General features: G+C 31.5%; 2 protein-coding genes and 1 long non-coding RNA gene across 11 annotated transcripts; 2 read left to right on the top strand and 1 right to left on the bottom strand.

The window, feature by feature from the left end:
- Positions 1-545: 545 nt before the first annotated feature.
- Positions 546-8,278, top strand: LOC116427235 (ral GTPase-activating protein subunit beta). Of its 5 annotated transcripts, XM_031977340.2 has the most exons (24): positions 546-827; positions 903-1,323; positions 1,509-1,535; positions 1,640-1,854; positions 1,929-2,112; positions 2,181-2,441; positions 2,669-2,860; positions 3,078-3,182; positions 3,253-3,393; positions 3,462-3,700; positions 3,772-4,002; positions 4,081-4,234; positions 4,296-4,403; positions 4,780-4,881; positions 5,127-5,267; positions 5,350-5,364; positions 5,441-5,601; positions 5,671-5,844; positions 5,948-6,357; positions 6,452-6,863; positions 6,944-7,256; positions 7,341-7,604; positions 7,693-7,942; positions 8,008-8,278. In XM_031977340.2, exons 1-24 carry the CDS (start codon positions 792-794, stop codon positions 8,132-8,134), a joined length of 4,683 nt encoding a protein of 1,560 aa, XP_031833200.2. In that variant the 5' UTR covers positions 546-791; the 3' UTR covers positions 8,135-8,278. The 5 variants fall into 5 exon arrangements, with proteins under 5 accessions (XP_031833200.2, XP_031833202.2, XP_031833203.2 ...); XM_031977342.2 differs by lacking the exon at positions 1,509-1,535; XM_031977343.2 differs by lacking the exon at positions 4,780-4,881.
- LOC143174924 (uncharacterized) lies at positions 4,963-5,766 on the bottom strand. Of its 3 annotated transcripts, none has more exons than XR_012999427.1 (3): positions 5,618-5,766; positions 5,315-5,548; positions 4,963-5,234 (listed from the first exon to the last, which is right to left on the bottom strand). It is a non-coding gene; the product is annotated as an uncharacterized LOC143174924 (long non-coding RNA). The 3 variants fall into 3 exon arrangements; XR_012999425.1 differs by having other exon boundaries at positions 5,363-5,548; XR_012999426.1 differs by having other exon boundaries at positions 5,363-5,551; positions 5,618-5,764.
- Positions 8,279-10,396: 2,118 nt separating the features above from the next.
- On the top strand, positions 10,397-22,740 carry MRP (Multidrug-Resistance like Protein 1). 3 transcript variants are annotated; one of them, XM_076370892.1, is made up of 21 exons: positions 10,397-10,545; positions 10,833-11,132; positions 11,211-11,345; positions 11,449-11,562; positions 11,692-11,891; positions 12,141-12,326; positions 12,455-13,088; positions 13,182-13,328; positions 13,405-13,489; positions 13,570-13,769; positions 13,855-14,356; positions 14,951-15,128; positions 15,206-15,323; positions 15,400-15,619; positions 18,351-18,571; positions 19,397-19,577; positions 19,668-19,776; positions 19,856-19,982; positions 20,067-20,589; positions 20,871-21,117; positions 21,186-22,740. In XM_076370892.1, exons 1-21 carry the CDS (start codon positions 10,501-10,503, stop codon positions 21,298-21,300), a joined length of 4,587 nt encoding a protein of 1,528 aa, XP_076227007.1. In that variant the 5' UTR covers positions 10,397-10,500; the 3' UTR covers positions 21,301-22,740. The 3 variants fall into 3 exon arrangements, with proteins under 3 accessions (XP_076227007.1, XP_076227006.1, XP_076227008.1); XM_076370891.1 differs by lacking the exon at positions 18,351-18,571 and adding an exon at positions 16,887-17,107; XM_076370893.1 differs by lacking the exons at positions 10,397-10,545; positions 18,351-18,571 and adding an exon at positions 16,887-17,107 and having other exon boundaries at positions 10,863-11,009; positions 11,218-11,345.
- The last annotated feature ends 100 nt before the right edge of the window (positions 22,741-22,840 follow it).

Genomic DNA, 22,840 nt, shown 5'->3' with positions numbered 1-22,840 from the left:
CAGTAGGTAGAGCCAAGAAGCAAAGTTTTCTACCTTTCATCTATCTACCTTACCGGTAGACAATCGTCCAATCAAAATTTATTTTATATAACAAATAAATTATTTATCTTCCTGTTTAAATTTTCGATTTTTAAATCTATAGTCTCTATAAACGTTTAATAGTTCATATCTGAGAATAAAAATGCTTCTAACGTATATTCTGCACAGTTCTCTTCACTTCATTGAGTGTTTATTCTGTTCAAAACGTTTAATTTTTTTCAAAAAAATATGTTTCTTTCAATTAATTTTTATATGATTTAATAAAATAAAGTATTTATACGCTTAAGTATATATGTATAGAATATGAGTAATTCTCAGTGCTTACAAATTAATTGCAATATTATTTTGAAAAATATTTTATACTGAAGTAAAATTAATGTTTAATCTTATATAAATTATTGTAATAATATTTACTACAGAAATATAGATATTTACAAAAAAAAGAAATGTTATCCCTAATTTACCAAATGCGATTGTCAAGTAACCAATAGAAATCGTATCTATCATGCATACTATATATATGGTGGTATCTGTCAAATAATATATACGCAAATGTCAAAGTTTATACACACTTTATAATATTCAATACTTAAAAAAATATGTATAATTTTGCAGTCAATTGTGTTATTTCTGTACATATCATATAAGATGAACAACTCTTTATTGTAATTAAAGTTAGAGGGACACATATGAGATTTTAGTTTCTCTTTATTAGTTCTTAATTATAGGGCGTCGAAAGCGTGTAATAATCTATGAATTTAGGCGTATTTAATAGAGTTAATCTTAAGGTAATTTCTGATTATGTAGTATTTTATAATCATGTGATATTATTACATATTATAGCCTATATATTTTACTATTAGGACTCCCAAGGAGGAATGTATTCCGAATGGGCTTCTCTAAGTATTTTAGTTCAACAAGGTTCAGAAGAAAGTCAAAGTGTTCTCGAAAAATTCTCTCCTGGAGCAGGAAAAGAAGTTGCCTTGTCTATTGTACGTCAACTAGCAGCGAATCTTGGTATAACACAAGCAGCTGAGCCTAGTCCATTATGCACGGATAAAGAAGTGCAATGGTGTATGGAAGTGATATGTTTTGGGTTGTCCTTACCTTTGGCTGAACATGATACTGTCAGAGACTGTGTTAATGTTTATTGCGAATGGTTGTCAGCATTATATTCTACACCAAAGATTTGTGTACCTGCACCAATTATAGATGATCCTAATTTCTATGCCAGGAAAATTATAAGTCATTTCCATAATTTATTCGTTCCACGAAAAGGAGAAGGTAAAATTAATAATATTTTGGTTTTTTTTCTTTTGTATGCACATAAAATAAAGTAATATATATATATAGTAATTCAAGAATTATTAGTGCTAGTGAGATTCTCGGTTAGAAAATGATACGTATAATATTTATTACATTACAAAGATTTATAGCTAACGGTTCAAACTTATTTCTTTCTTTCATAGTCTGGCCATTTTTGTATCAGGATTTAGGTAATTTGCATTCAAAAGAACTATATTCCTTTATGTAGTAACTTAATATTCTTATATAAATTACACATGAGCCACAACTACCAAATATTAAACTTTATTTACAGGGACTGATACAATTAATCGACAAGCTGTTTTGTGTCATAGAGTACTTCGGACACTACAACAAATTGCGAGAGGTCACGCAAATTTAGAAAGAGAAACTTGGGAAAGTTTGTTATTATTTCTTATTGGAATTAATGATGCACTTTTAGCTCCTCCAGCAACAAGAGAAGATGCTGGAGAACAATTATGTGAAAGAGTTCTAGGTGTATTATTAGAGGTACAATATGTTTATGAATATATATTAATATTAAGTATACCCTCAATTACTGAATATAAGAAACATTTCTTTAGGTTTGGTTAGTAGCGTGTGAACGTAATTTCCCTTCTCCACCATTATGGCGTACTTTACGAGAATCTTGTCTTCGATGGAGACACAGATTGGCATTAGTAGAACAGTGGAATCGTGTTTGTCTTGCTCTTACTGCAAGACTTTTACAAATTATGTATGGTCCAATGTTTCCAGAATTAAAAATAAGTTAGTTATCTTGATAATTCATATTAATATTCATATTAACACTTTGTAATACATAACAATATATTTAGGCGAAGAAGATTCTCAGCTTGTACCACCTACAATGTCAGACGAGGCAGTGGCACAAGCATGGTACAGACTTTTACGAACTATAGGAGATCCAGTTGATTTATGTAGACCAGCTGTTGTGTCGCAAACACAAGCATTTTTACAGTACGCTATTGCAAGCCCGAACGTTATAGATCCTTGCCAGCATCCTTGCTTGCAAAGTTTACCACAAATATTTTTAAAAGCTATAAAAGGTATAGCAGGTCAAGTTGATGCTTTTCTTGGTAAGTAAATAATGTTACATAAATTGTGTATAATATTCTAATGTAGCAACATTATCAACGTTTTATAATCTGAAATTTATAAATATGCTGTAAATATAAGTTGTACTTTCTTCTACAAAAAGATGCAGACAATCTTGTTCTTAGTTTGTTTCTACTTTTAAAAGTAGCACATGTATTCTTCAGCTTGCTTTGTTGGTGATGGTTGCACGCAGTTACAAATGTTTTAGGAGTTTCACAGGCATGTTGCTGGGAAGAGTGTTGTGTATCCTCCATCACATCTGGATCTGCTAGCATTGGAAGTGGGGGTATAGGGTGGGACAAATCGAGTGGCAAAGATCTGACACAACCTTCTCCTACACCTCCGACACAACGCAGACTTGCCAAAAGTTTCAGTGTTACACCTTCTGCTGTAACTAAGGGTATTCAGCACCACTCTTCTGATCTTTCGTAATTGTACCACTGAGGTTCAGTGATGTTGTACATGAATTGTATATATTTCAACAATTATTTTTTTTAAGCTTCTCAATTTTCTTAAAACTTTTCTTTTCTCCTAGAAAAGTATTACAATTTAACATACAGTCTTAAAACAATATTTGAAGCATATATAGTGAATTTCACAATTCTTCCTGATTATAGGAATTCCAAAAGCCTCCTTGATTGGTTTAACAACGAGTCGTGTGTCAAGTACACCTCCTGTATTTGTATCTAATTCTGGACCTTCATCCGCTTCGAGTACAACGTGTAAGATTTTATGAATATTTATTTTATAAAATATCAACCCATTTATATTACAATATTATTTTCTTTGTAGCTATGACATCTTTAGTTCAAGATATTAGGCCTCCTTTAGCTCCAGGGCGTCCAAAATGCAACAGTATACTACACCTTTTCGGGGAGTGGTTATTTGAAGCTGCATTTATAGGCACTGATGGGTGGTCACAAAATTTACCGCGTAAGGGATAATTGGTATAAAATTAAATACATTGGAAGGGTGTATTTATTAATTTTGTTAATCCATAGAACCATCAGGTGCAACGAAACGTCCGTCTTCTGTACTTGTCGAGGGTCCCAGTTCATTACAAGAACCAGTTAACGATGTTCCACCAACACTTTGTATAGATCGTTATGAATCTGGGAGAGCAGAAGCTTTAGGCGCATTATGTAGAATATTCTGTGCTAAAAAAACTGGCGAAGAAATATTACCTGTATATTTAGCTAGATTTTATCAAGCAATGCATCATGGTCTCAAAGTTGATGAAGTAATAGCTTATTAACTGAATGTAGGTCTTATAAAAATGTACGCAATATTAATTTGTATATTTATTCGCAGTCTCGAGAATGCGGTGAAACGTTAGCAAGCATACTTTTAAATTCTGCAGATTTATTCCGTTTAGATTTAAATGGAGTACAAGTGTTAGTGCCTGCGGTGATATCGGCGTTAGAAACTGTACTTCCGGAAAAAGATTTAAAATTGAAATCTAATATAGTCTCAAAACCAGATCTACGAAGAGCTTCTATACATTTATTAATATCAATGTTGGCACTCCCTCTTCACTTTCAAGTAGCGTACAGATGTATTTATTTAGTTATTTTTATATACCATGTGTAGAATGACTTCTTATGGTTGATGCTTTTGTAGAATCTTACTATCAAGGAATTACCAACGTTCTCAAATGCATTGAATTCGGACAAGGGTCATATAACATTTGCACAATTAAAATCAAAACTTATGAATCTGCTTATAAATGCACTGCAAGTTGAAACTGATCCTCAAAATACTCATATGCTATTAGGTAAGTGAGAAATTCAATTTATTAAATTTTTTTGCAATTTAGTTGTCGATTTTTGTTTTAGGGGCTCTCTTATTAAGTGTACAAGATTCTGCAGCAGCAGAAGAAGTAGAACAAGTCACTCAACCTGACACAATTGCTCACGATTCTACTGTCAATTTATTATCGTCAGGTTTGTTGCCTTTTACAGTTCGAAAGACATTAGCTTGTATATATAAATAATGAATGCACCGTTTTAAATCTTTTGAAATTAATTGTCATTCGTATTCGAATTTGAGAAGTACTTATAAATAGCATAATTCCAGTAACAGTAACTGGAGTTAATGCTCCGTTGTTTAAAAATGACAGCTCATTAATATTTACGAATTGCTTGCAAACAGAAGTCTAGAAATACAGGCATACTTATGCGATGTAAGATCATGACGCTTATTACTTTTTTTATTGTATCTGCTTTATGCGTGCTTGTGTGAAATGACATTCGTTTTTATTATTATGAGTTGTGTTTTGTTGTGCATTCGCCATTGTACCGTCTCATCATCGCTTGATAGTCACCAGCGATTCAGCCAGTCAAATAAGTATATCCAGTGATCAACGATCGCTCGGCGAAGCATCTGATATTACAACTCTTCAAGAGGAATGTATTGCATTCGGTAAATACAAGTATTTTTTTCTAAATAGTTCAGCGTTCCATTATTGTGCACATATGAAGTACTGAGAAACATCATCTTATTTTATTCATTATCGTATTTCTGTTACAAATTTAAGCTTCTTTTGGACAGTTTTGTATACAGGCTTGCATTTTAAAAGACTTTCAATGCATACGAATATATAACATCTCAGAAATTAAATAGCTGTTTAAGATCATAACGACTGAAAATGTGGGATATTGTTACAGATTCAGCTCATGCTCTTTTCGTGCGCGCAACGTATTTGGTGTGTCACAGATTAATATCATCGTGGAAAACAGATCTGAATATTTCGTTAGCAGCTCTTGAAATACTATCTGGATTAGCAAGAACACGAATTCGTGAAACAGGTGAAACACATTTTGTCAGTATAATTTTATAAATTTCCAAAACTTACAATCTATAATATTCCAAATATTTTATTATACGCAGCAAGGAAACTTACAGGTTATACAGTATTTTGTTATGTAAATATACATCAAGTAGAACTGTATCATAAACAATTTGTCCGTGAATGTTTCAGATGCCCTGGAATGTAAACGTGCTGTGAAATGGCTTTGCGATTACATTGCGTATCAATGTTGGCGTCCTCCACCAGCCCATTCAAAAGATCTTCATTCTTCCATTGTTGCTGCTTTCAATTGTTTAACAATTTGGTTAACAGCTCATTCACAATTATTACAAGTTAATATTTCCTAACCTTAATCGTAGTAATTGTATTCTTTGCATGTACATGGTAATCATCTTTTTTAGGATAAGGATTGCTTGACAACAGTTTTAGAAGTAGTTGAACTTGGTGTATCAGGAACCAAAAGTGTAGGAAAGCCTGGAGAACCGATTAAAATGAAAGATGAAAAGGAACTAAAACCAGCGTCTATGCGTGTCAGAGACGCCGCCGATGCACTTCTTACTGTTATTCTTGAACAAGTACATTGAATTTTTGCTACCACTTAAATAATTCTATACCGTTGAAGATTGTAATCGTACAAGGATCGATAAGAGTCGTTTAAATAATTTATTCTGTATACAGGTTGGTTATTTCCCAAGTGCATGCGGGGCCCAGTCATTGTCATCTTTATTAGATGAAGTATCGCTTCTTCGACATTGCAACAGCTGGACCGGCGGTCGAGTACCTCGTCAAGCTGCAGTCGAAAGATTTCGATATTTTGTTGCTGAAAATGCTACCATATTGGCTTTATTAGAAGAGCCTCTTGGGAATGATCAAGATCCACAACCTACCGTAACCGTGTTAATACGCGGACCATTTGGCAGGCACGCATGGACAATGCAACTTCGACATTTACCAAGGCACAGATCAAGTATAAGAAGCATAAACACAAATCCTGGCCGACCACTGCCATTAGCAGAAGCTGCGCCAAGAACAGATTACAAACCGAAATTTTTTCCTGACAATGTTGATCGTATACCTCATTGTAAAGTGTACGTTATGTTTTCATATTCTTATATCGACATTTTGAAGAATAATTAGTTAATTGATTGAAAGCTAATCGAATTGATCGAATTCTGTTGACAGAGATGAATCTATACCAAGTCTTGAAGCGGTCATGAACGACAACAATGTAGTGAGAAACGAGCATCAAACTTTATCCCAATTATTAGAGCGTCAAATGAATATTGAATCGAAGTACTGCGACGGGAATGTTCAAACTTCCGAAGAAAAGACTGAAGAATGTGTACCGCCACAGATTTGTCATGAATTTCAAACCGCGCGTCTCTTTCTAAGTCATTTTGGTTTTCTAAATATGGAGCCTAAGGAAGACGACGAATCTAGGAATAATGGCCTTATTGCGCTAGATCCGACTATTCCAGGATTTTGTATAGATTTAGAAACCTTAGATAATATTAGTCCAAGAATGTGCGATACGGTGTATATTTTTTATGTCAAAGCTGGTCAAAAAGCTCCAACAGATATATTATCTAACGTGGTACGAGTTGTATTCATTTTTTAATTTTTCATTGATTCGGATAAACATATTTGTGAACATAAGCAATCTTCTGGTTATAGTTACACGAAGCGCACGTATCACCAAACTTTTTGGAATTTTTAAACTCCCTTGGATGGCCGGTTTCTGTATCAGCGCATGCTGGCTGGACAGGTCATGTTTCCACATCGTGGAGAGTAACGCCGCAATTGAATGTACCACAACCAGCCCATAGCGATCACGGTGGAGCTCTTTATAATGGTGACACTCACGTACTTTATTGGGCCGACGTTAGTTCAGAAATTGCGTTTGTTGTGCCAACTCAGTCAAACAATATGTTAAATTCGGATTCGTTAGAAGAAGCAAGTTATTCTAGTGATATTAGCGCCAATCAAGGTATGACTTGAAACATAGCATTAATGGAAAATTACATTGATATATATATTTATACCATATATATAATAATAATACTAATTGCAGTTTGGTTTGAAAAAAGTATCAATGAAAATATCAACTGTAGAAATTATGGAACAGGCCAAAGTACTATGCAAAACACCCGAGCAATGTCACTTGATTTAGAAAAGCAACCTCCGAGTTTGACAGGATCTAGTCCTTCAAGTTCTTCTAGCGCAGATCCAGTAAAACCGAAAAGAAGTACCAAACAAGTTTTACCCGCGCAAACTGACATTAAAATTATGGTTGTTTGGCTGGAAAGTTTAGAGGACTATGCCCAATTTCCAATTGGTATATACACTTTACAGAAGATATTAATTTTTTATACAATTACAACAATTAAAATTAAGCAATTTATTGTACACGGCGTTTTCTACAGGTGATCTTCTTTCTTGTACTTATAACGGTCTTGAACAAACTAGAATAATACAACCATCGGATGTACAAGTAATTTTTCTTCAAGCTCTCAATAGTGGATTAATGAGAGTTAGGTTACAAGGTCCAGTTTCTAGAATCAATTTAGCTACCCCTTTAATTGATGGAATGGTAGTGTCCAGAAGGGTATTAGGAACACTTGTTAGACAAACAGCGTTAAATATGGGACGTAGAAAAAGACTCGACAACGATAGGTATGCAAGATCAAAATCTCGTGTTTAAGAATATTCATATATTTATCATTTCTAATATATTACAGTTATCATCCACCGCACGTACGCAGGCGCTTAAAGATTCAAGAGATGGTACAAAAATACAGAAAAAATTTAACTGATCCAGAATTATTAACACTACTATTTAGTAGCACCCAAACTTATCAAGTCTAATGAAATCAGTGTAAGTTAAATAAAATTTGCATTAAATCATATAAGTATGATTTAATATATAAATATATATAGTATAGAGTTCTATTTATGAATAATAAATAATTATCAGCATAATATTAGATTTAATATTTCCTCGAACTGTATATCCGTAATTGTAATAAAAACCTAGAAATTTAATTACTTTTTTAATAAAAAGTATAAACAATAAAATATTATTTTGTTATTGTATAATCATCAATAGCTACAATATGTTATACATATTCTTTCTCTTTCTCTCCTCCTCCCTTCTTTCCTCCCTCACACTATATATATACACACATCAGTAGTTTTTCTTTTTATTTAAAATACTTCTTTACTATTTTATAGTTTCTTATACTTAATAATGAATCATTTTGAGTACAATGAGTGTTGAAATAAATTTGTAGATTCAAGGTAGTAATGTTACCTAGATACAAACAAGGTTACACAGAAAAAGGAAGAAACCGATTTAATAATGTATAATTATATCGTTACGTTATACTTCTCTTTTTTCTCTTTCTATCTTCCCTAGTAAGTTTATGTTTCTTCTAGCAATAGCGTTTCAATGCATTCATAATCTAATCATACAATAGGCAGATTATTTTTTGATTTGTCAAAAACCGTTCTTTCGGGCAGGTAAAGAATATTTCCAACAATGTTATAACAATCGTACAAAATTGTAAATGATTATTGCGACAATGTGAAAGATTCGTACAATTGCACTATTGCGAGGCACTTAAATAAAGCTGATAAATTTAAGTAAAAATGCTGAATAACAGCCGATAACAAGTTGCTCTAATATGACCACGCGAAATTGGTACTGAAAATAACAATATAAAAATAAAAGAATTATATAAGTATTTCAATGGCAATTTGCATAATCGTTAAAAAATAAATCGACGATAGTTCTTATTAATTTACATTTATTACACACACAACGAACGTTCGTGTCGTTTATCAATGTCACATTTTAGCTGTGTCATTCTGTTACGAATTGGATTGTAATACCTTCAATGAAGTACGTAACGCGACAATGTTGTACTATGTCTCTGTCGCGATAGATAAAAAAATAATGTCACCGCCTAGAATCGTTCTAGTTGATTGACTTTAATTAGGTCATCGATGTAATCGTAATTGCTTCGGACAAAATAAATTCATTTCCAAATAGAACATTTTTATTAAAATTACAAATCGATATTAAATTTTCTGCATAAAAAAATCGTAGATAATAACATTTATTTCACGTCTTATTATAACATGTACTCAACGTCCTCCTATAGTCGGCACACAACAGTTTACATGACTTTCATTTTACTTATCGTAGTATCTAACATCAATGCTATTTCCCGCAGTTTTTATTGTATCAGTTGAAGTAATTGATTGTGATAAGAAATATCTAATTTATATGATATAAATCATTAAGTATAACATAATACAAGACACTTGTCAATGTAATCCAGTGCAATGAGACTTTAAAGATATTCTCAAATTTATATTACTACAATCGAATTATGTCAAATTTATATAGCAATGACGTTTTCTGATCTATTCACGCTGGATACGAAAGAGCTACCTCTATCTAATTTCCCGTTAATCAATTTGAAACATCTATGCCCTCGCTTCTTAAAAAGCGGACTGATATTCTGGAATTATGTGAATATAATAGCGTGACGCAAATGTCGTACAATTGGCCGAGTAAATAAACGAACACTAAGGTCGAACCGGCAAGAGTTCGAGCATGGATTTACCCTCTCCAGCATCCGAATCGTTGATCTATTGGTCCACCACTCCGCGTTTCTACCCATATTCCCCTACTGTCTTCATTTACACATCCTTATACTTAGACCATATTTGGCCTAAGGAAGACACAATGTTCAGCGTCCATAGTATCTCCTAAAATACGTTGTAACGTAAGATAAAATTTCATGTTGCGACATCTTCCGGTAATGTGCAGATCAACGTTTGCATGCGATGGGCTTCTTCTGCGCAAAGGGGGAATTGTTCATAGCCTTAGGTAGGGGTACCCCCACAATTTATACACTAACTCTCGCCGGCTCGACTTTATAATGTGAATCGGAATCAGTCGAACACAGTTTGAGTTTGCTGAAGAAAGTGAGTGGATGGGAAATAGTGTGTGGTGGTGCTGGTCACATGCCAATATACCGTGTACTTAACCGTGTGTTTGTTTAGTCGAATGTCCTACACAACTAGTCGCGACCGTTACTTAAATTTCAAAGCAGCCGACTTTTGTGTACTTAATTAATTATTCGAAACGGGACCGAGCAGGATACAAGTGGAACTAAAAAATAATAAATTGGCCAAGAAACGAATGCGGTAAATGAATCATTATGGAGAATCAAACTATGGATCAGTTTTGTGGTTCCAAATTCTGGGTGAGAATATTTCTATCTCGTTTCTGTCCCCGATGATTTTCGTCTTGCTTTTAAATGATTCTTTTAGCTAGGCAGTCGTGTTGTTCAATTAACCAATATACCCTTCAATATCACTGTCTCATTCCCATCGTTTCAGTGAGGACTGCAATGCATGCAGGCTGGCTTGCCAACAAAGAAAATAACTATTTTATATGTTACAAATTTCTAACATTGTAACAACGCGTGTTTGTAATGAAAGGGAAAGGGATTTAGAGGTGTGAATTAATACTTGTTTCTCTTTATTTTAGGATGATAAAATAGCATGGTATACAGAAGACCCGGACATCCCAGAATGTTTTCAAAAGACTGTATTGGTGTGGATACCATGTGCATTTTTGTGGGCTTTCTGTGGGTTAGAAGTTTACTATCTTATAAATAGCAAGAAGAAAAATATCCCATGCACATGGTTATATATTTCTAAACAAGTACTTGTAGTATTATTGATTTTACTTAGTATCATTGATTTAGGAACCGCTATACATAAAAATACTTCTGAACCTGTTTTTAATGTTGATTATTATACACCATGTGTGAAAATCATTTCTTTTGTAAGTATTATTTAAAGTGACTTTTTATATACTTAGAAAAACTTAATAACGTTTGTAACATTTCTTCTTTTGTTATAGATTCTAGCATTTATTTTAATGATGTATAATAAAAAACGTGGAATGCGGACCTCTGGACTATTATTTTTATTTTGGTTTCTTCTTGTAGTATGTGGAGTTGTTCAATATAGAAGCGTATTAAGGCTTATTAATAAGGTACATTAATTGTCTGTAAACTTACATTATATAAAATTTAATATTTTTTAAATTTTCTTTTAAATGTATTATAATGTGAAAATAATTTAATTCTCTTTTTCAGGAGGAAGTTACTTATTCATTTGTATCATACATGATATATTATCCAGTAATTGTAATTTTATTGTTGTTAAATTTTCTGGTCGATGCAGAACCCACATATTCTGAATATCCAAAGGTAAATTAATCTATATTATACTCGAAGGTCTTTCTATTCAAGCTTGTAAAAACTTTCTGTTGTTCCATGTTATTATATTATATCCTAAGTGAAGTATTGTGATTTAATGTTCCACATTAAATTTAATAGGAAGAAATGCCATGTCCAGAGCAAAGCTCTTCCTTTCCAGCTAAAATATTTTTCACATGGTTTGATCCAATGGCATGGAAAGGTTTTAGGAAACCTTTGGAAACTACAGACTTATGGTCTATGAATGCGGAAGACACAGCCAGAGAAATTGTACCGAAGTTTGATAAATACTGGAATAAAAGTACACAGAAAAGCGACAAGTGAGTATGAAATTCATAAATACTTTCTATTATTTATTAAACCAAAAAATAGTAATAGATATGGTAAAATGATTATGTATCAAATTACATTAGTAATAAAATATCAATCTACCTGTTTTGCTAACAAGAGTATTTTGGACTTGCTTTAGGTAAGTTAAAATAAACAGAGAAAAAGTAGTTAATTTTAGTTCATAATTAAATTAAACAATCGAAATGAAATATGTTATTATAACATTATTTTTATTTTAGTGTGCACAACACTAAAGCATCATTTAGAAAGTCTTCTGGACAAGTAGATTTCAATAGCGGACGTAAGAAGAAGGTGATATCAGTTTTACCACCTCTTTGTAAAGCTTTCGGTGCTACATTTTTATTTGGAGTGGTACTTAAATTTGTACAAGATATTATTACTTTTGTTAGTCCACAAATACTGAAGTAAGTATTACAATGAACTTTGGCATGGTCTTTTCTACTTTTATTAATTAGTTTGGTAATCCTGAAATTAGTAAAAATCATTAGAATTCTAACTATATAGATTATAATTGTTATTATTTTTAATTTAGACTACTCATTCGTTTTATCGAGGACCGTGACTCAATGTGGAAAGGCTACTTATTAGCAGTTATACTCCTAGTTACAGCCACATTTCAAACATTAATTTTATCTCAGTACTTTCACCGCATGTTCTTACTTGGATTACGTATACGTACTGCATTAATAGCTGCGATTTATCGAAAGGCGTTAAGAATGTCTAATGCTGCCAGAAAAGAATCCACAGTTGGTGAAATAGTAAATTTAATGTCTGTGGACGCACAGAGATTTATGGATTTAACAGCATATATAAATATGCTTTGGTCTGCGCCCCTACAAATTATTTTAGCCTTATATTTTTTATGGGAACAACTGGGACCGGCAGTACTCGCTGGTTTAGCTGTTCTACTTATTCTTATTCCAGTAAATATATTAATCACAAATAGAGTAAAGACATTACAAATCAGACAAATGCAAAGCAAAGACGAAAGAGTAAAATTAATGAACGAAGTTCTTAACGGTATAAAGGTATTAAAGTTGTATGCTTGGGAACCTTCGTTCGAAGAACAAATACTGAAGATACGTACGAAAGAAATAGAAGTATTAAAAGAAGCAGCATACCTCAATTCTGGAACAAGTTTTATCTGGTCCTTTGCTCCCTTTTTAGTAAGTTCCTTTTCGATTATTCAAACCTTATGAGAACGATATGAGAACTCAATATGAGAACGACATTTACTACTGTTTCCTGAAAATTTTTAGGTATCCTTAGTATCCTTTGCAACATATGTACTTATAGATGAAGAGAACCGTTTAAATAGCACTGTTGCTTTCGTTTCGCTTAGTCTTTTTAATATCTTAAGGTTTCCGTTGTCCGTATTACCTATGATGATTGGTAACATAGTTCAGGTAATTCAATATTTTTTCAAGATTTAATTATGTTGCTCATAATTGCGTGTTTAGTTATAAAATTAATATTACTTAGGCTTGGGTTTCTGTGAAACGTATTAACAAGTTTATGAACTCTGAAGAATTGGACCCTAATAATGTTCAACATGATCCATCCGAGCGTAAGTTTTAAATTGTTATTGTATTATTATAACTGCGTCACACTATTTATCATATTCATATTATACACGTGATTATATAGCACATGTACTATTAATTGAGAATGGTACTTTCACATGGGATGCGGAAAATATTGATAAACCAACATTAAGAAACATCAATGTAAAAGTAGATCAAGGACAATTGGTAGCTGTTGTTGGTACAGTGGGATCTGGTAAAAGTTCTCTTATATCAGCTCTTTTGGGAGAAATGGACAAAATAAGTGGCAAAGTTAATACAAAAGTAAATACTTCTATAATTTAATAACAAGACTATCCATTACAATAATCTATTTTATTATATGTAAACTTCTTTTTCTATGTAAAAGGGTTCCATCGCCTATGTGTCTCAGCAAGCGTGGATACAAAATGCATCATTACAAGACAATGTTTTATTCGGGAGACCACATCATAAAAACTCATATAATCGTGTAATCGAAGCATGTGCATTAAATCCAGATTTGAAGATATTACCTGCAGGTGATCAAACTGAGATCGGAGAAAAGGGTATAAATTTATCTGGTGGACAAAAACAAAGAGTGGCCTTAGCAAGAGCAGCATATAGTGATTCAGATGTTTATTTCTTGGATGATCCTTTAAGTGCGGTGGATGCACACGTCGGAAAACACATTTTTGAGAATGTAATCGGCAACACTGGTCTGCTAAAAAAAAAGACAAGAGTACTCGTCACGCATGGCATTACCTTTTTACCAGAAGTTGATAATATAATTGTTCTCAAAGACGGCGAAATAACGGAAGTTGGAAGTTATAAACAACTTTTAGAGAAAAAGGGAGCTTTCTCTGAATTTTTAGTGCAACATCTTCAAGAAGGTATAGATCAATTCTTCTATTCGTTAATTTCCTTAATTATTTTCTCTATTAATCTTCAATTATATTTTTCATGGTTCTAAGTTGGAAATCGTAAGTCAGTGAAAAAAGTAATTACGATTCCTTTCCCTACTTTCGATTTTTGTGATTGCCCAGAAAATGGTTTATATCACATTTGGCTTGTGTTTATCGAAATATCGAAGATAGTAATATTATCTCGGATTTTGCTATTATAAATTCTCACGAACCGATTTGTGTTACGAAACCACTTTTTGTGCAATTTGTTAATTCCACTTAGTACAGTATGATATGCATGTAAGATATTTTTTTGCATAACGCATGCTGAACTACAACCGGAGTGCTGTTAAAACATTTGTTGAATCAATATAATTTGTTTAACTTCTCTATAACTTGTGTTTAAAGTATTTCCATTAACGTTTCTTATTTACGAAATGAATTTAAACATTTTTAATACAGAGTAATAGTGTATTTTCTTGTTACGACATTTTAATACTAGAAAATCGTTATGTTTTAATGCTAATATATTGCTTTAATACGACATATTATTTTATATCTATTATGATAAATTTGGAACAGTGCATGCTGATGATGACTCAGAAGGAGATTTAAATGAAATTAAGCAACAACTGGAATCAACAATAGGGTCAGATGAGTTACAACAGAAATTAACGAGAGCCAGATTAAGAGTGTCAGAGAGTCAAAGTGAATCTGGTTCTCTTGCTGATAGAAGATCTTTAAGTGGCTCGTTAAAAAAGTAAATTCCTTTCATTATTATTCCAATTTTTATATTCTGTTTTTATTTTAACATAAAATTTGTTTATAAATTTTTAGACAGCACTCTATAGATAGTCAACAATCGGATAGTTACATTCGTAGCAACAGTATAAATAATAAATTAACACAACCAAAGGATAAGTTAATAGAAGTGGAAAGAACTGAAACTGGAAGTGTAAGTTATTTTATTTATTTATTTCTTCAAGAAATTGTTAAAAGAAATATATTTATACATTATTTTTTTAAATAAGGTTAAATGGCAAGTGTATTCTCATTATTTCAAATCAATTGGATGGTTCTTATCAATAGCGACTATTATAATGAATGCAATTTACCAAGGATTCAGTATTGGTTCAAATTCTTGGTTGAGTGTGTGGTCTAATGACAATTTAACAGACTACAATAATACATTCAACAGAGCAAAACAAGATATGTATCTTGGAGTATATGGCGGACTTGGACTTGGTCAGGGTATGTTTCATAAAATGTATGGTTATTATATGATACTTAGCATATTCTCTTCACCAAAATCAATTACATTGGTTTCTTAAAACAACGCTATTGTAAGTTTAGTAAGGTAAGCTTATGAAGCTTTTACGGTAACGTAAAAGTTATCCAAAGAAAAGCATGTTCCTTCACAGATTACATGGTTTTGGGGTAATTTAATTTCTTTGATTAATTTTGAACAACGATTACGAGTTTAAATAAGCACATGTTTCGTTATGTTGTTACATATTGAATCTTCGAAATATTTTTTATTTTTAAAATTATTTTATACATTAGCCAATACTATATAACATTAACAAAATCTCAACGATATTTTAAAATGTTAGTGTGAGTGTGGTTTGCTGTGCCTATAGAACATTCATACTCACAATGAAGCTTTTGTAGTAATTAAATGTCTAAATGCAACTATTTAAATTTCTTTCATATTTAAAAATACATGATTTCCATTCAGCATGTATTTTTTTTTATCACTTATTAATTTAAATGCACATACATATACATATATATATATATGAATTAGAGTAGATTTATTGTACTTAATTATACAATTATACTAACGTTGATATAATATTTACGCATGATGTAGTAAAAACCAGCTTCTCCATTACTTGTTCATTTCTAAAACTAAAAATTTTAATAATATTTTCCGTGAAGTTTTTTTTTTTAATCTTTATTAAATTGTGTTTCGATAATCACTTATCCATAATTGAGCTGCTTATAACTGTACAGAATATCTCACTAAATTGTAGACCAGTAACTTTAGACTGTAGACTCATAATAACATTAACTAAAATTATTATAACAAATCATATTTCAGTATATAGTATAGCTTCATTATACAAAATTAATTGTTTTACCGATGAATGAAAATGTCACACAGTAAATGATAGAAGAACATAGCGCATGTTTACTATTTCATTTATATTGCCTAGGTATCTTATAATAGGTTTTATGATTTTTTTTTTTTATTAATGTACATTGTAATAATCTTTTTTTTTCCTAATTATAAATGCACCTCAATACATATGTTGACAACGATAAGGAACTTGCAGATGGTGTTAGACAGATGGTGAGCTGAGACGAAGATGAATAATACCGTTAAATGAATTGGTTTTCTTTCTCTTGAACTATTTGATTAATAGCAAATGCAAATATTGGAAGAACAGTTGCAGATTTTTTATGTAAACTATCGAGATTAATGATATATCAAAGTTATCACCAATCGTTGTAGGCATAACAACGTTTGGAGGAGCGTTAATCATGGCAAAAGGATCGATATATGCCTCCGTGCATCTCTTCGAGAGTATGTTACAACGTGTTCTCCACAACCCAATGTCATTTTTTGACAAAACTCCGACTGGTCGACTTCTTAGTCGACTCGGTAAAGACACTGATGTCCTTGATAATGTTTTACCAACAATACTACGTTCTTGGATTACTTGCCTCTTTTCGGTATGCCGTTTTCTTCTTGTAAATGTTGCACTTAACAAAATACTGATTCTCGTATGAAAGTATTAGGTTTTAAGCTTACGTTTATATACCCAATTTAGTAACAGTTATAACTGTTCACTTATTGTAATCATGACTCTGATAATACGTACTTTACCTGATATTTTCTAAATTTTTTATTAAAAGCTAAACCAATGAAGTATGGTTGTGATAACTACATAAAAAAGGTATGAAAAACAATTAAGAACAATTGTTTGCATGCTAAACGAATTATAGCCAGTATAGACAAATCAATTCAATTTTATTAAATAACATTATACTGATTAATCCATAATTCTCTAATAATAGAGGAAAATATGTTAGTGAAAAGGAACATGTAACAAATTTCTACAATTATAATGAAGTCAGATTGTGCGTGACTAAGGTTTAGATTCCATTATTATTAGCACATGTTTCTTATGTATAGTCATTTTATTTTATTAACTTTCGTAAATTATCATTACAAATCTAACATGTAAAGTAAGTAGTACCTATTTCAGATTCTCAATACGTAAGGTGGTTTTTAAAGATGACAAAAACAATTAATTTCATTTTTCGTTTTTTTTTCAATATATATATATATATATATATACATATTGAAATATAAAAATATTTATAAATTATTTATATATTTCAATATATATATAGTCACTAACAATCTACATGCACAACTACTGTACAATACTGTAATATTATAATTAGGTAATGGACACAATTATACCATGAATTTTTGTCTATATGGACAATGTTGCTTGTGCTTGGAAATTTCTTATGTATTCGCTTAAATTTTTACATGTAACTGCCTAGCTTAATGTACGTGTCATCCATTATATGTGCCTAGCATGATAATCCACAGCAAACTTCACCCCCTCGCATAACATGAGACAGAACAGCATCTTTTAATTTTTGATATTACAAATTTATCTGTTAAATCTCTTTTACTTGTTCATGCGCGTTAGAAGCGCATGTGAGTACTTGTGGTACGCAATAGTATTTCTAAATCGTAAACTATTTCAATTTTATGACAAAAGTAATTCACTGTAGCGAATAAAACGTTTGTATACAAACGTTTTCATGAGAAGAAACGTTTATCGAATGCTTCAGATTTCCAAAGTTCCAACATATTTGTTACCAGTTTCGAATACTTAAGATTCTAAATTTTTACTAATACAGTTACAATGAAAGCCAATCATGTCTGATGTTGTAGCGATGGCGAGTTTTTTCTGCGATTTGGCACCGCAGCTGGGCTGCTGGCTGGCTGCTCGCCAGATGCACATAGTGATGCTGCGTGCTGTGATGCGTTCTCCATTGACCTTCTTTGATACGACTCCTACTGGTCGTATTATCTCCAGGTTTGCTAAAGACGTCGACATACTGGATACATCTCTTCCTCAACAAATTTCTGATAGCATCTATTGCTTGTTCGAGGTAATTGTTGGAAATGCCTGAACCAAACTATGATTGGTTTTTATTATTTCTTTCCCATATCTCCTTCATTATTTACATACCTTCAGTATGTTTCTATTTTACCAAAAGGTTTGTATTAATTTAATGTCTAAGTGTTTCTCGTTTAAGTATATCACAGTTACTTCTTTATTTGATCATTTTGTGGATTAATACAATGTGTTTTATAGCTATCATATTTTTGTTATTGCTTTTAATCAATTTTAAATACTGAGGCTAAATTATACGAAAATGTATATTTAATTCTAAATGAACTATGTACATGGGATATATTGTGTAAACTGTAATTGTGTATAATTGTGTCCGTTCCAGTAATTTAGACATTGTTCAATGTATTATAAATGGAAAATATGTCATAAATATGGTAAATATGTCTACAATGAATGATGGAAAATGGTTGTGCAAGTATATACCAGTTAATATATTCATAATTATGTGTAGTACACATTCCTTTATAAGGTGCTGAAATTAGCAATCATCACAGAGTACATTGATGGAAAGAAAGAATACTGTTTATGTTTAATCGCATATTGATGTTAAAGAAAAATGGATACAAATGTCTTTTTCGAACAATTTGCATGGTCATTAATTTTTAAATTCTTTCTTTACACAGTTATTATCATTTTATGATTGCATACATGAATATACGGGTATATGTTATGTATATATGATCATTTACATATTTTTATTTCTACGTTTTTAATGTTGCATAAGATTAATTATACTCTGAACTAGAAAAATGTTTACAGAATATTGTACACATGTTCAAACAATACCTTTACGTTACAGGTCGTAGCAACTTTAGTGGTTATAAGTTTTAGCACACCAGTATTTACAGCAGTAATAGTACCGATAGGTGCAATTTATTACTTTGTCCAACGATTGTACGTTGCTAGTTCAAGGCAATTGAAACGTTTGGAATCTGTTTCAAGATCTCCCATATATTCGCATTTCAGTGAATCAGTGTCTGGTATGTAAATATATATATATATATATATATATTAATAATTTCTTAAATATTAATATCCTGTAACGCACATAAAATTTACTTTTTTATTAGGAGCACAAATTATTAGGGCATTTGGTGTACAAGACCGGTTTATTCATGAATCTGAAAGCAGAGTAGATTTTAATCAAGTCTGTTATTATCCTAGCATAATTGCCAACAGGTATAACGTTCGTTTTAAATATTAATAAAACTGAAAACATGTTTACATGAAATATTATTAATGTTTTCTTTTTTTATAGATGGCTAGCAGTGCGTTTAGAAATGGTGGGAAATTTAATCATATTCTTTTCCGCGTTATTCGCTGTATTACAAAGAGATAGTATGGAGTCGGGTATGGTTGGTCTATCAGTCGGTTATGCTTTGCAAGTAAGACTACATGTATTTCAATTTCACATAATAATTATACTTCCATAATGGATTATGATAAATAAATACTGCCTCTCTATTTAGGTCACTCAAACATTAAATTGGTTGGTAAGAATGACTTCTGACGTTGAAACAAATATAGTAGCAGTAGAAAGAATAAAGGAATACACGGAAACACCTCAAGAGGCGCCTTGGAAAAATCCTAATTACGCGTTATCTAAAGAATGGCCTATCCAAGGACGCGTTGAATTCAAAGATTATAAAGTTCGTTACAGGGAAGGCCTGGATCTCGTATTGCGTGGATTATCATTCTCCGTTAATGGAGGAGAGAAAGTTGGTATTGTCGGTAGAACCGGTGCCGGCAAGTCTTCTCTGACATTGGCTTTATTCAGAATAATTGAAGCTGCTGGCGGACAGATTTCCATCGACGACATTGATATTGCCAAGTTGGGTCTTCACGATTTAAGATCTAGATTGACGATCATACCGCAAGATCCTATATTATTTTCTGGAACTTTGAGAATGAATCTAGATCCTTTTAACCAACACTCCGATGACGAAGTCTGGAGAGCATTGGAACATGCGCATTTGAAATCTTTCGTTGAAAGTAATTCTAAATTCCATAATAAATAATAAATATAATAGTTTACAACAGTCAATCTATAAATTGGACATGACATTTTGTGAAAAGTATTTTTATCGCGTGCTTTGATACATCTATTTAAAAATTCATTATTGTACCATCTACAAATAAGACTGGCGGTTGCATTATTTCTATTGCTTTCTATACGATTAAAATGTAATATTTTTAAACGTAACAAAAGATTTTATATTTTGGTTGTAACAACATTTAGAAATATATGAATAATGTACAATGTTATGTTTCAGATTTGGCAAGTGGTCTTCTGCACGAAGTAACCGAAGGTGGGGAGAATTTAAGTATAGGTCAACGGCAATTGATATGTTTGGCAAGAGCTTTACTTCGGAAAACAAAAGTATTAATTCTTGATGAAGCGACAGCTTCAGTTGATCTCGAAACTGATGACTTAATACAAACAACAATTAGACGAGAATTTAAAGATTGTACGGTTCTCACGATAGCTCACAGGTTTAATACAATTCTTGATTCAGACAGGTAAGTTTCACAGGATTGTAAGATTATTTTAAAACATCGATTTATATTGAATAAGTAATATTTTGCAGGGTCATTGTCTTGGATAATGGACTCATTATGGAATACGATTCTCCAGAAGTGTTACTCCGTAATTCGGGAAGCTTATTCTACGGTATAGCTAAAGATGCAGGCCTTGTAAATTAAATAAGATTCGAATCACAGATATGAGTAATGCAACAATTGAAGAAAGTTTTTAATCTATGACAAACCATTTAAAGAAAAAAAAAACAGTAATTCATTTGCATAGGATGGAAACGAAATGTTCTTAGACTTGAAGCAATCAGAAATTTTTGTAGGATAACTTTTTTCAATAACATCTTATGACATATATCAAAACTGTGACTCACAGTTTACATACAAAGTAGAACGGACATTTGTTACTTAAAGTACTGCCATTTTAGTAGCACATTCTGTGCAGAGTAGTATAAGTTTATAAATCTGTGTACAGTGACTTAAAAAACGTTTTCATAGTTTAACAAAAAAAAAATAAGCTGCCTTTCAGGCTTATATTTGCATGTGAAACCTGTGCAACGTACAAAATAGAACAGTATTTTTTTAATTATTCTTCATTTGCATTCAATTTTCATTTGTACCACGTAGTGCTTGTTTTGTTTTCTTACAGGGGAAATAATTAATCACGTGTCATAGCATTATTTACTTTAGTTCGGTTAAAATTGTTCATTTTTCGAAATTTAATTGATCCGAATAAAATACTCAATTAGATTAATCGAATTTATACTTTTAAATGTAAAATACAACGGATTTTTCTAAATTTTGTAAATCTGTTCTTAAAAAAAGCATTAATACTCTAATTACGCTTTAATATATAAAGATTTTTATTTTGATAATTTATTATCGTATATTCAATTATAATTGTTTAAATACTATATTACTATACGGTATATTGTACATGAATTTTATATATATATAGTACTTGAATTCCTGTAGTGCCATGCAACCTGTAGATCACATCACAAACAAATTACCAATGCACGTTCGAAATATTTTTGTTATGAATTTCACAGTTTAATAAAAACTGTTTACGGTGCTATTACGCAATAAAATTAGTATTTTTAATCTTCCGATGGTTAATGTTTCTTCATTCTTAACTACTACAAATGTAATTACTTTGTAACGACCGCTTAACTGTATATGCAATGACATAGATACGGCTGGTATGGCGCTAAACAGGATACTATACAAACGATTGCAAATAAAAAAAAAAAACATCTAGGTTTCATCTTTAGATAATTGTATTTTTTGAGCATGGTAAGGAAAGTAATGTACATACAAATTTGTACCTTAGACTGTTTATACACCTCTAGTACATACTCACTATTATACTGCTTTTGTACAAAAAGAAAATAGTTGTTTCAAGTTCTTCAAAACAATATGAATTCTGCAATAACGGTACAATATTAAATTTGTGAAATTTTATAACAGCAATCAATGAGAGGGGAAACGTATTAAAGAACATCTTACGTTAAAGCGAACAAGAATGTAACTTTTTTGCCTACATTTACGAAGTATTATTGTTCATACAAATGAAACATAGTAATAAAGACTTTAATCTTTATTTTTTAACATTATGTAATCTAATCTTAATAAATATCAGTAATCCATTTTATTATAATCATTTACTTTTTAGTAAACGAAACGTCTGTACCACCATTATATCGATATT

Source organism: Nomia melanderi, chromosome 9 (genome assembly GCF_051020985.1).
Source record: "Nomia melanderi isolate GNS246 chromosome 9, iyNomMela1, whole genome shotgun sequence".
NCBI classification, from domain to species: domain Eukaryota; kingdom Metazoa; phylum Arthropoda; class Insecta; order Hymenoptera; family Halictidae; genus Nomia; species Nomia melanderi.
This window is presented reverse-complemented; position numbering and strand designations above follow the sequence as displayed.